The 11,377-nt window shown below is 34.9% G+C and overlaps 1 protein-coding gene across 1 annotated transcript in view; it reads right to left on the bottom strand.

Annotated features, from left to right (window-relative positions):
- LRP1B (LDL receptor related protein 1B) overlaps positions 1–11,377 on the bottom strand; it is a 1,967,638-nt gene that overhangs the window by 1,282,271 nt on the left and 673,990 nt on the right. The window contains exons 10-11 of the mRNA XM_007946050.1: positions 7,807–8,029; positions 961–1,132 (exon numbers count right to left, since the gene is read on the bottom strand). Coding sequence (XP_007944241.1) covers positions 961–1,132; positions 7,807–8,029 — 395 coding nt within the window. The remainder of the gene's footprint in view (positions 1–960; positions 1,133–7,806; positions 8,030–11,377) is intronic.

Here is an 11,377-nt window from a genome sequence, read left to right as displayed (position 1 = left end):
GGCACATGGTTCAACTCTGACACAAATGGAGTCATCATGGGTTGGAGTTGACTCAATGGCAAGTGGTTACTTGTGTGAAGTTTTCTCCATTAAAATGGAAATTTCAGAAATTCAAGATTTTTTTTTTGTCTGTTTAATTAACTGCTGCATTATCAGTATGCATAAAGTCATTCCCAGCAAATAGTAGATGGTCAATGAATATTTGATGAATTAATACATCTTCAAACTCTGATAAGATTATCTACTGAATTCCAAATTTGAATTTGCTATAAACTTATTGTAACAGTGCATTGGATGTCTCAATTAGGCCCACTTAAATTTTCTCACAGACTAGATTAGTTTTAATTTGAAGCATAAATTGATGATGGAAGCTTAGAATGAAGTTCATTGTATGTTACATTTTTCTGACTATGATTGAGTATAGATTGTGTTGCAGAACAAGCATTGCTACAAGCTATTGTGAAATGTAACTCATTTGTGTTTGAGATACTTATAAAAGTTGCAGCCTCTTCATTAAAAAAGTATTTTAATGAAAATATGTTAATAAATAATCATAATGTCCAGTCAGGAGAGTCCAATGACTGCTATAAATACTAGGAAGATATTGTAAGACAGTCATCTGATTTTAAATTTTTCTTCCAAAATGATATCAAAAAAACCTTCTTAGCACCTAGGTTCCTGTCTACATATATCATGATTGAAAGCTCCTTCCTAAACTTAAATCTAGCCATCATTTCAATACTATGGTTGTAGAAATGATTCACTAGGAACTGAACAATTTGTCATTTAGACTTGTGAAAGGAGCTCTATTCCATTTTATCAGGCAGGCATGTACACTTTTGCTATCAAAACAGAGAATTTATGACTTATCTACTTTAACTCCATACAAAAACACAAGGACTATGTCCTCATTCAATCCACTAGTATGAATGAAGGCTATGAAGAAGGCTTGTGTCTTACCTGTTGGTTGAGTTCTTTTTTGATAGATTCGGATTCCTCGAGCATTTTCCATTTTAAGTAATGAATGAATATCACTGCCATTAAATCGGTTTATCCTTATGATATTGTAATTATCAGAACTGGTTGCATACAAATAGTTTTCAAACACAGTGATACCATGAAGGTGTCTGACCTAAAAAGAGAGGCAAAAATCACTGTGATTTTTAATTATGCTGTTGTCAAATGGGAGGAAAAAAGGATTTCTGTTAATTAGTGTGGAAAATTCCTATGGTAGCAGTATAAAAAATGTAACATTTATTTTCTTTGTAGGAATTTGATATTTCACTATTTTTTTTCTGAAGAAGAAAACATCATGGGAGATAATTTTATTCATGTTTCATTAAGAAAACATAATCAGTAGTTACTTTTCCAAAGCTAATAAGAACCAAGTTTTTAAAAATATTAAAAAATATGTTTATGTATTTTATTTATAATTTGACATGTCTTTATGCAGTTCTTGTTCATACCATCCAAAGCATCTAAAGGCTGAACTATAGTTCTGCCTATGAGAAAGCACCTTTGAAAATTTGATTTATAAGGTCAAAATTCTATCTTTACCACACATTACATTTAGACTATTATTTGCCACAGCATGAAAAACAGTATATAATGAAATCACATGTTTGCAATAATTGTAAAGAAAATGTCAGTGTTTTACAAAGAAACTGAATTCGTTCTAAAGCTTATACACAATGGGAAAAAGGACTGTTTAGTTTCAGAATGATGATGGTTTATTACTCTCCATGACAATTAAGCTAACAAATCGAACTCTCTTCCTTGACAGAGGTCTTGGTATTTGTGGAGCAGAATGGAAATTTTAAAGTCACACAGAACTTCCAGTAGAGCAGAAGGAAGAATGAGTGTACCAATTTTCTGACTTAAAGGCATATGCTGGGCACCTTGCCTTTGGGCATTCCTTGTATTTCAGTTCATTTAAAATGGTTCTGTTTCAGGGTATGTGGAGTTGTAGCTTGATTTGTTATAGAGATTTTGATGAAAAAGCAGTTGTCAGTTCTCTTTGTCATTACTTTGTGCACTTTTTTTGTGTGTACATATCTATAAATGAGATCTTCATGAAGTATGTGTGGTTTGACTGTGCATTTATTTGTAGAACAAATAAGATATTTTAGATCTTAATCAGGAAATCCTATTGATTTTTTCATCTAACCAGAAACATATTTTCTTTTTATCTCTCCCTGACATTCATGACTTACAAACATTATTGATGATCCTCTTATGCATGTTGTTTTGGGTCATATATCATTTTTTAGGTCTAGGTTAGAAATTAATTATAGTAATTAATAGGAATCATTATTCCATGCTAATGTCTACCACTTGTCTATCAGTTTGTCATACTATTTTGGCTTGTGTGTTGCTGTGATTCTCAAAGCTATGCTACCAATATTTCAAATACTAGCAACATCACCCATGGTGGGCAGATTTCAGTGGAGTTTCAAACTAAGATAAACTAGGAGGAAAGACCTGATAATCTACTACTAAACTATTGGTCAATGAAAACCTTAGATCATCCTGCTGTACATAGATTTGTTGTGAAATGAAACTGACTCAATGGGACCTAACAAAAACAATAAAGTGCAAGTGTTATTTCTCTATATAAGTATTACTCCCTGATAAGGTACACATGGCTGTGTGTGTGTGCATACACACATTAAGGACAAATATGTGTGAATGTGAGTATGTGTATTATTAATAATCTCTATGGACTTGATGTCATATTCAGCAAATAAATCAAAGGTCCAATTTTGTCTATATATTTTTTTCCTATAAAAGAAGGAAACTGGACTCTTTCCTTGCCATTAAATTCATGCATATTTTGCTCAAAATTTGAAGAGGACCACCCGGGAATCTGCACTTGTAGCATGCACATATTCATTGCTTTGCACATAATTGACATTTCACATCTTACGCAAGAAAGCACAGAATACAGGAAAGAATTGGCAAGAGTAGAAAACATATGCAGAAAGCAAGATCAAATTCCATTTACCACCTCTCTCCCTTCCTTCAGAATAATCTATTTCCCTTAAAATATGCACAATGCTTCCTGCTCTGCTAACTACCCCCGCAGAGGTGGTAGGAGTTTGGACTGATAGATACAACATTGGGCCTACAGCCCAAATACATTTTTTTTAATCTATGTTGAGTCACTTAGTGACCAACTAAATGTGTGTCTAGCAAACCAGTAAAACACAGACAACAGAATTGAAAAGGTTAGCTAATCAAAACATATATGTAAGAAAAAGTTTTTACAGTAGTCATAGGGAAAATCATATTTGAATTCTTTGTCATGTTTCAAGACTTAGAATTGTTTTCATTTTTTAACTACTACAAGTACTAAAAGGAAGGTTCATCATAATCATTTCAAACATTAGGTCATCTGAAGTTCATAAGCTTAGCCTACACCACAACAGAAAATCATCCAAGTTATTAGGACAATTCTAGCAAGAGAGGAAATAATCTGCTACCTCAGTGATACTGGACATATTTTTTAACCACCTCGGTTAGTGCAATAGTTTATCTCTCAAGGAAAGGGAAAATATCCTACCCTTAAAACCATGGTCAAAAGGGTAACTTTAAGAGATAGTAACTGAATATCTATGAGTCAGAACTGACTTAATGGCAATGAGTTTGGGTTTGGGTTTGGTTTGAATTTTGGGAGGAATTACAAAAGAAAGCAAAAAGACTTGCCTATTTCAGCTCCATAGAATGAAGATCAAATGGAAAATTAGTGCAATCACAGAAGTACAATTGAATTTGATATGGTGGACTAGTAGCAAATGCTTATTTCCATTTAAAGATTGTCTTTAGGTGTTTACTGGGAGTTATTTGTAAAAACTTATAATTCATAAAGAACAATATATCATAAATGAAAAGAATTTTGACCTCAGTGACTTTCACAGAATTCTTAGTTGATGAAGTGTTTTAATGCCTCAGAAGGCGAAAGTTAGCCCAATATACTATTATAACAAATATATTGGTCATGTTTCAGAAGGGACCATTCCCTAGAGAAGTAGATCATGCTTGGTAAAGTGGAAGGTGGTTGAAAAAGGGAAGACTCTCAACGAGATGGATTGACAGTGTCTGAAACAATGGGCTCTGGTATAGCAAGGTTTGTGAGGAAGGTACAGGACTAGGCCGTGTTTTGTTCTGTTGCACATAGATAAGCATGAGTCAGAGCTGATTCACTGGCATCTAACAACAATAACAACAACATTATTTTGTAAACAGGAGGTTGATTTTGTTAGCAAAATATCTCTGGTGCCACATGAGACAGATGATAGTTCAGATCCTTATGAATGAGCTAGCTACTTAATCAGTTCTTAGTAAGTAGGTCACTAGCTAATTTTTCTTAGAAGTAGATTGCCAAGTCCTTCTTCCTAGTCTATCTTAGTCTGGAAGCTCTGTGAAAACCCATCCACATGGGTGGCCCTGCCAATATTAGAAATATTGGTGGTACAGTTTTCAGTATCACAGCAATATGCAAGCCACCATACTATGACACACTTACAGATGAGTAGTGGTGAAAACTTTACGAATAGCAGCAGAACACTGTCTCATATAGTATCAGAAGATAAACTCCACAGGTTGGAAGGCACTCAAATTATGACTGGGGAACAGCTGCCTCTTCAAAGTAGAGTCAACCTTAATGATGGGGTGAATGGAGTAAAGCTTTGGGGACCTTCATTTGCTATGTTACATAACTCAAAATGAGAAGAAACAGATGTAAACATTCATTAATAATCAGAATGTGAAATTTATAAAGGATGAATTGAGGAAAATTAGAAGTCATCAAAAATGAAACGAACAATTGAAGATTGATATGCTAGGAATTAATGACCTGAAATAGACTGATGTTGGTCATTTTGAATCGGACAAGCATATGGTCTATTATGGCAGGAATGACAAATCAAAGAGCAATGGCATTGCATTCATTGTCAAAAAGAATATTTCAATATCTATTGAGAAGTACAATACTATCAGTGATAGATTAATATCCATACACCTACAAGGAAGACTAGTTAATGCAACTATTATTCAAATTTATGCACCAATAACTAATGCCAAAAGTAAATAAATTGATTTTTTTTTAATCAACTTCTGCAATTTAAAGTTGGAAACAAAGAAGGATTAGTAGTTGGAAAAAATGGTCTAAGTGATAGTAGCAATGCATAAGATCATATGATAGAATTTTGCAAGACCAACAATGCATTCTTTAGAGATATCTTTTTCTTGAAAACATTAACAGCAGCTGTACATGTGGACCTTGCCAGATGGAATTCACAGGATTCAAATGTATGATATCTGTGAAAAGAGATGATTAATAACCTAACTATCATCAGTCAGAACAAGACCAGGGATTGACTGTGGAACAGACCAATTGCTCACATTAAAATTCAAGTTGCAGCTGAAGAAAATTAAAACAAGTCCATGAGAGCCAAAGTATCACCTTAAGTACTTCACACCTCAGTTTTGAGAACATTTCAAGAACAGATATGACACACTGAACACTAATGAGTGAAAACCACACAAGTTTGGGATCACATTAAGAGCATCATACATGAAAAAAAGCAGAAGGTCATTAAAAAAAACAGAAAAGAATAAAACGGATGTCAGAAAAGACTCTGAAATATGCTTTTGAATATAGAGTAGCTAAAGTGAATGGAAGAAATTATGAAGTAAAACAACTGAGCAGAAGATATCTAAGGGCAGCTAAAGAAGACAAAGTAAAGCATTTTAATGAAATGTGCAAAGACCTAGAGTTAAAGGTATGAACATAGTAGGCATTTTTCAAGATGAAAGAACTGAAGAAAAAAAATCAAGCCTCCAGTTGCAATACTGAAGGATTCTATGGTCAAAATATTGAACGATACAGGAAGCATCAAGTGAAAGTGGAAAGAATAAAGAGTCACTGTGCTAAAAAGGGTTGGTCAATGTTCAATCATTTAAGGAGGTAGTATATGATAAAGAACCTACGGCACTGAAGGAAGTTGAGCTGCATTGAAGGCACTGGTGAAAAACAACTCTTCGGGAATTGACAGAATACCAATGGAGATGTTTCAACAAATGCACACAGCACTGGAAACATTCACTTGTTCATGCCAAGAAATCTGGGAGACATCTACCTGGACAACTGACTAAAAGAGAACAATATCTGTAAATGTTCCAAAGAAAAATGATCCTACAGAATGCTAAAATTATGGAGTAATATCAATAATATCACACAAAAGCACAACTTAAAAAAAATTCAAATACAGTAGCAGCAGTATATAAACAGGGAACTCTAGAAATTCAAGCTAGATTCAGAAAATGACATGGAGTAGGGATATCTGTTTGTGTCAGATGGGTCTTGTTTGAAAGCAGAGAATACCAGAAAGATGTTTATCAGTGTTTATTTATTATTCAAAGACATTTGATTGTGTAAATCATAAGAAATTATTGATAAAGTTGTGAAGAATAGGAATTCCAGAAGACTTAATTGTGCTCATACAAAACCTATAGAAAGCAAGAGGCAGTCATTTGAAGAGAACAGGGGAATACTGCATGGTTTAAAATCAGAAAAAGTGTATGTCAGGGTTGTATCCTTCCACCATACTTATTCAATCAAATGCTGAACAAATAAAACAAAAGAAAGATGGAATATATGAAGGAAAATATGACATCCACCTTGGAGGAAGATAAGTGAATAATTTGTGATGTAGATGACACAACTTTCTTGCCGAAAACAAAGAGGACTTAAAATACTTATTGATGAAGATCAAAGAATACAGCCTTCAGTATGCATCACACTAAACATAAATAAAAGGGAAATCTTCACAACTAGACCAATAAGCAATATCATGGTAAACAGAGACAAGATTGAAATTGTCAAGGATTTCATTTTATTTGGATCTACGAACAATATCAATAAAAGCAACAGTTAAGAAATCAAACAATGTACTGTACTGAGAGAATATTCTATACAAACTTGTTAAAAAGCAAAGGTGTTATTTTGAGGACTAATGTTACTTTACCCAAGATATTGTGTTTTCAGTTACCTCATATACATGTGAAAGCCGGACAATGAATAAAGGAAACTGAAGAAAAATTGATGCCTTTGAATTATGGTGTTGGAGAATATTAAATCTACTACCATGGACTGCCATAAGAATGAACAAATCTGTCTTGGAAGACTTACAGCCACAATTATCTTTAGAAGTGAGAATGGTAGGACTTTGTCTCAAATACTTTTGGCATGTTATAAGAAGGGACCATTCCTGAGAGAATGATGTCATGATTGGTAAAGCCTGTTGTCAGGGAAAAAGAGGAAGACTGTCCCCAAAATTAACTGACACAGAGGCTGTGACAATTGGTTCAAGCATGGCAACGACCATGCAGATGGTGCCGAATGAGACAGTGTTTCATTGTGTTGTACAGAGGGTCACCGTGAGTCAGAGCCATCATGAAGGCATCTGACGACAACCACAACAAGTTAATCATAGTATTTTTCTTACTCTAACACTTTCTCAAGGATAACTTTTTAATTTTCTTTGTTATTTGTGTTTATTTTGGATTGCTTATTGTTTGTTTTGTTTTTAATGGAAGTTAGAAGGTGTTGTAAGCTATCAAATACCACAGAATGCATTCTGAAAAGAAAATTCTCTCACACGGGAAATTTATCACAATGTTTATAACTCACTTCTCTTTAACGTCATAAGAAATTTTCAACATTGCAAATTTTGTTCTTATTCATCATATAATACTGTTCATTTTATCACATGAGCTGTATTTTCTAACAAACATTATACTTACTTGTTGGCCTTGAATAATAATATGCCTGTTTTTTCCTTGATAATCCACTACTTCCACATAGTCCAAGTAAAGATCTACCCAGTAAACCAATTTGTTGACTAGGTCTAGTGCCAGTGCAGCTGGCTGTTCTGTCTTTGAATCAATTATCTTTGTTCTGTTCATCCCATCCATGTCACATCGCTCTACTTTGGCCACATTCCCGTAGTCAGTAAAGAAAAGTTTTCTGTTGAAAGAAAACTAAATGTTAAAGTGAAATGGGGGAAAAAAAAAAGCATATTTGATGGAACCATCTGTAAAAATATAGAACTTTTTGTACTAATTTATTTCAGTGGTTACATCTGTTAGCTTCTCATAATCATATTCCATATAATATCACTCATAAACAGAGAAATCTGCTAATGAATATTGCAGGGCATAAGGGAGCAGGTTAAACAACAACTGTAAAAATATTCCCCAAAACGAATTATTATGGTGGGTTTATATTTGTATTAGGAGAAATGTTTCTTTAAGCCTCATAGAGCCAATGCCCATGCCACACAGGAGACTACATGGAGCCCATTTGTTGGAAGTTACAGAACGGAGCCTAGTAACCAGGTCAGGGAACGTGAGCTATCAGGCTTTATCTTCAACCTGCTTTTCTAATTGCCTAGTAATGTCTGTCTCCTATAAAAGCTATTATGTGGAGCTCAGCGATGCAATGAATGCTAGAGAATAGCAAACCTGGAATGGAATTAAGCAGATGGAAAAGTAAATATGCTATTTGTTACAATGGAAATAAAAATATAAATAACTCCCCTGAAAACCAATCCCAAATCATCTCAAATATTCCCAAATCACAAAATTTCATAAAAGGCAATGCAGACTGTTTGCTCTTTTAAAATATTTTAAAGAAAAGGCTGAAAAGGAATGTTGACCTCAGAGACAACAAATATTCCCATGCAGCAGCAATAGTGTCCGTCAAAGGTTTAAATGTGCCTCTGACACTTCATTGTCTAATATTTGATTAGTATTCACTAAGTTTAGTAAACAAAAATCAATTTCAATTAAGTTGACAATATTTTAACAAGATTACGTATCCATGAGGCTAAATTACGTTGGTTAATAGAAGACCATCTTGCCTTACAATCTCAAGAATAATCTGATTTATAGTGACTGAGCAATAGTGAGATTACCTGTAGTATAGAATATTTGATTTTGCAAACTTGGAGGATTAGTTTCTAGTTACTTTTCTCAACATTCTGCATTACCTAACAGTATGGGGTATATTTCAAGTTAAAAAGTACTTATTTAAACTTTAATAAAGCTCTTTCTGCTGTGGGAAACTTTAACTAAATTTTAAACCCTAATGTACACTATTTTATGATAGTGTTAGCCAGATGTTATTATGAGTATATATTTTTACAAATGTCATTGCATGCTTAATTTATCGCAATAAGTTAAAAATGATTTTTCAAGCAACTCCATGCAGATAAAGAACTTCCTATTCTAAAACCAAAACCAAATCCGTTGCCACCTACAGGATTCTGACTCATTACAACCCAGTAGGATAGAATAGAACTGCCCCATAGGATTTGCAGGGCTTTAAATCTTTATGGGAACAGACTACCTCATCTTTCTCGCGTGGAGCAGCTGGTGGGTTCAAACTGTTGACCTTTGGGTTAGCAACCAGATGATTTAACTACAGCATCGCCAGAGCACCTGATCTACCTCTTATTTGTTGTTGTTATGTGCCGTCGAGTTGGCCCCGACTCATAGTGACCCCGACTCATAGTGACCCCGACTCATAGTGACCCCTCCTTGGGTTTCCGAGGCAGTATCACTACGGAAGTAGGATTGCCCAACCTTCCTTCCGAGGAGTGGCTGGTGGGTTTGAACCGCCAGCCGTCTGGTTAGCAGGCAAGTGTCTTAGCCACTATGCTACCAGAGCTCCCCTACCTCTTATAGTCAAGAACACCACCAGAGCTCCTAAGAGAGAAACTAGGTAGTATTTAGTACCTAAGGCACTTGACTGCTAACCAGAAGGCTGGCGGTTCAAACCCACCAGCCACTCCTCGGAAGGAAGGTTGGGCAATTTACTTCCATAGTGATAGCTCCTCGGAAACCCAAGGAGGAGTCACTATGAGTCGGGGCTAACTTGATGGCACATAACAACAACAGCAACACTTATAGAAGTGTCATTTGACATAACTATTAACAAATTGATTTGCAAGTGAAGAAAGAAGAGATTCAGGATGGCCACAAGAAGCAGGAGAGAACGAAAGAGATTGTTTCAGTGTTTATCATGATAATAAAGCAAAGTATCATATTTCCTTTCAAGGAGCTCTGGTGGTATAGTGATTAAGGCATTTGGCTGATAACCAGAAGGTTGAGTGTTCAAACCCAATAGCTGCTCTATGGAAGAAAGTTGAGGCAGTCTGCCTCTGTAAAGAGTTACAGTCTTGGAAATCCAATCTATGATTATGAGTCAAAATCAACTCGACTATAAGAGGTAGTCAAGAATAATTAAAAGAACATATAAAAAATGAAACCAAACTCACTGCCATCGAGTTGATTTTGACTCATAATCATTGTATAATATGATTACATTGACATTTCTTTGCTTGATTATTTTTGATATTATTTAAATTTACTTTAAAATGACTTCACTATTGTTATGGGAAAGAACTTAATTTTGAGGGCACTCTTTACCTGAGATGTTGTTGTTGTTGATATTATGTGCCGTCAAGTCGGACCTGACTCATAGAGACTCCTTCTTGGGTTTCCGAGGCAGTATCACTACAGAAGTAGATTGCCCCATCTTCCTTCCAAGGACTGGCTGGTGGGTTTGAACCACCAGCCTTCCGTTAGCAGTCAAATGTCTTAGGCACTACGCTACCAGAGTTTCCAACTGAGACACAGTTGCATTGTAATTAATAAACATAAGCTAAACATTTTAGTTGTCTAAAATCAAGCCAAATTTTATTTGCAATATAAATGTAGGTGGGTTAAAAAATCACTCTTTTCTTTTCCATAAATTAATTCTCCATATCTTAAAAAAAAAAGTAAAGATTGTTCCACAATGTGGAACAAAACTCAAAATCATTAAAAAAAAAAAAGTCAAGTTTGTTCATCTGATAGAGCCTGGTGAGACTTCCAAGACTGTGGCCTCTAGTTACCCTTCAGGTCTGAAACTGAGTTCACTCCTGTGGCTTCCCATCAAACAAGAGACAGGCATATGGGTTGAATATTTATATCAGATAGATACAATCTTTGGAGCAAACAATCGTGGGGGAAGAGAAGGGCAGTGTTTGCAAAAGAGACAGCTCAGAGGGTGAGACTGGATGGAAGGGAAGGACATAGGGAAGAGGTAACTACAGGGTGGAAGTGGGAAGAGACACTGTTGCATTGTGGGAAATTTCAATCAATGTCATGAAACAAAATGTATATGAATTGCTGTATGGAAAACAAATTTGCTCAGCAAACTTTCACCCAAATCACTATATACTGGAAGAGATCCATATTTGTGCCCATTCCAAAGAAAGGTGATCCCACAGAATGTAGAAATTATAGAACAATATCATTAATATCACAT

Source organism: Orycteropus afer, unplaced genomic scaffold, assembly GCF_000298275.1.
Source record: "Orycteropus afer afer isolate SDZICR_OR568_19922 unplaced genomic scaffold, OryAfe1.0 scaffold00148, whole genome shotgun sequence".
NCBI classification, from domain to species: Eukaryota; Metazoa; Chordata; class Mammalia; order Tubulidentata; family Orycteropodidae; genus Orycteropus; species Orycteropus afer.
This window is presented reverse-complemented; position numbering and strand designations above follow the sequence as displayed.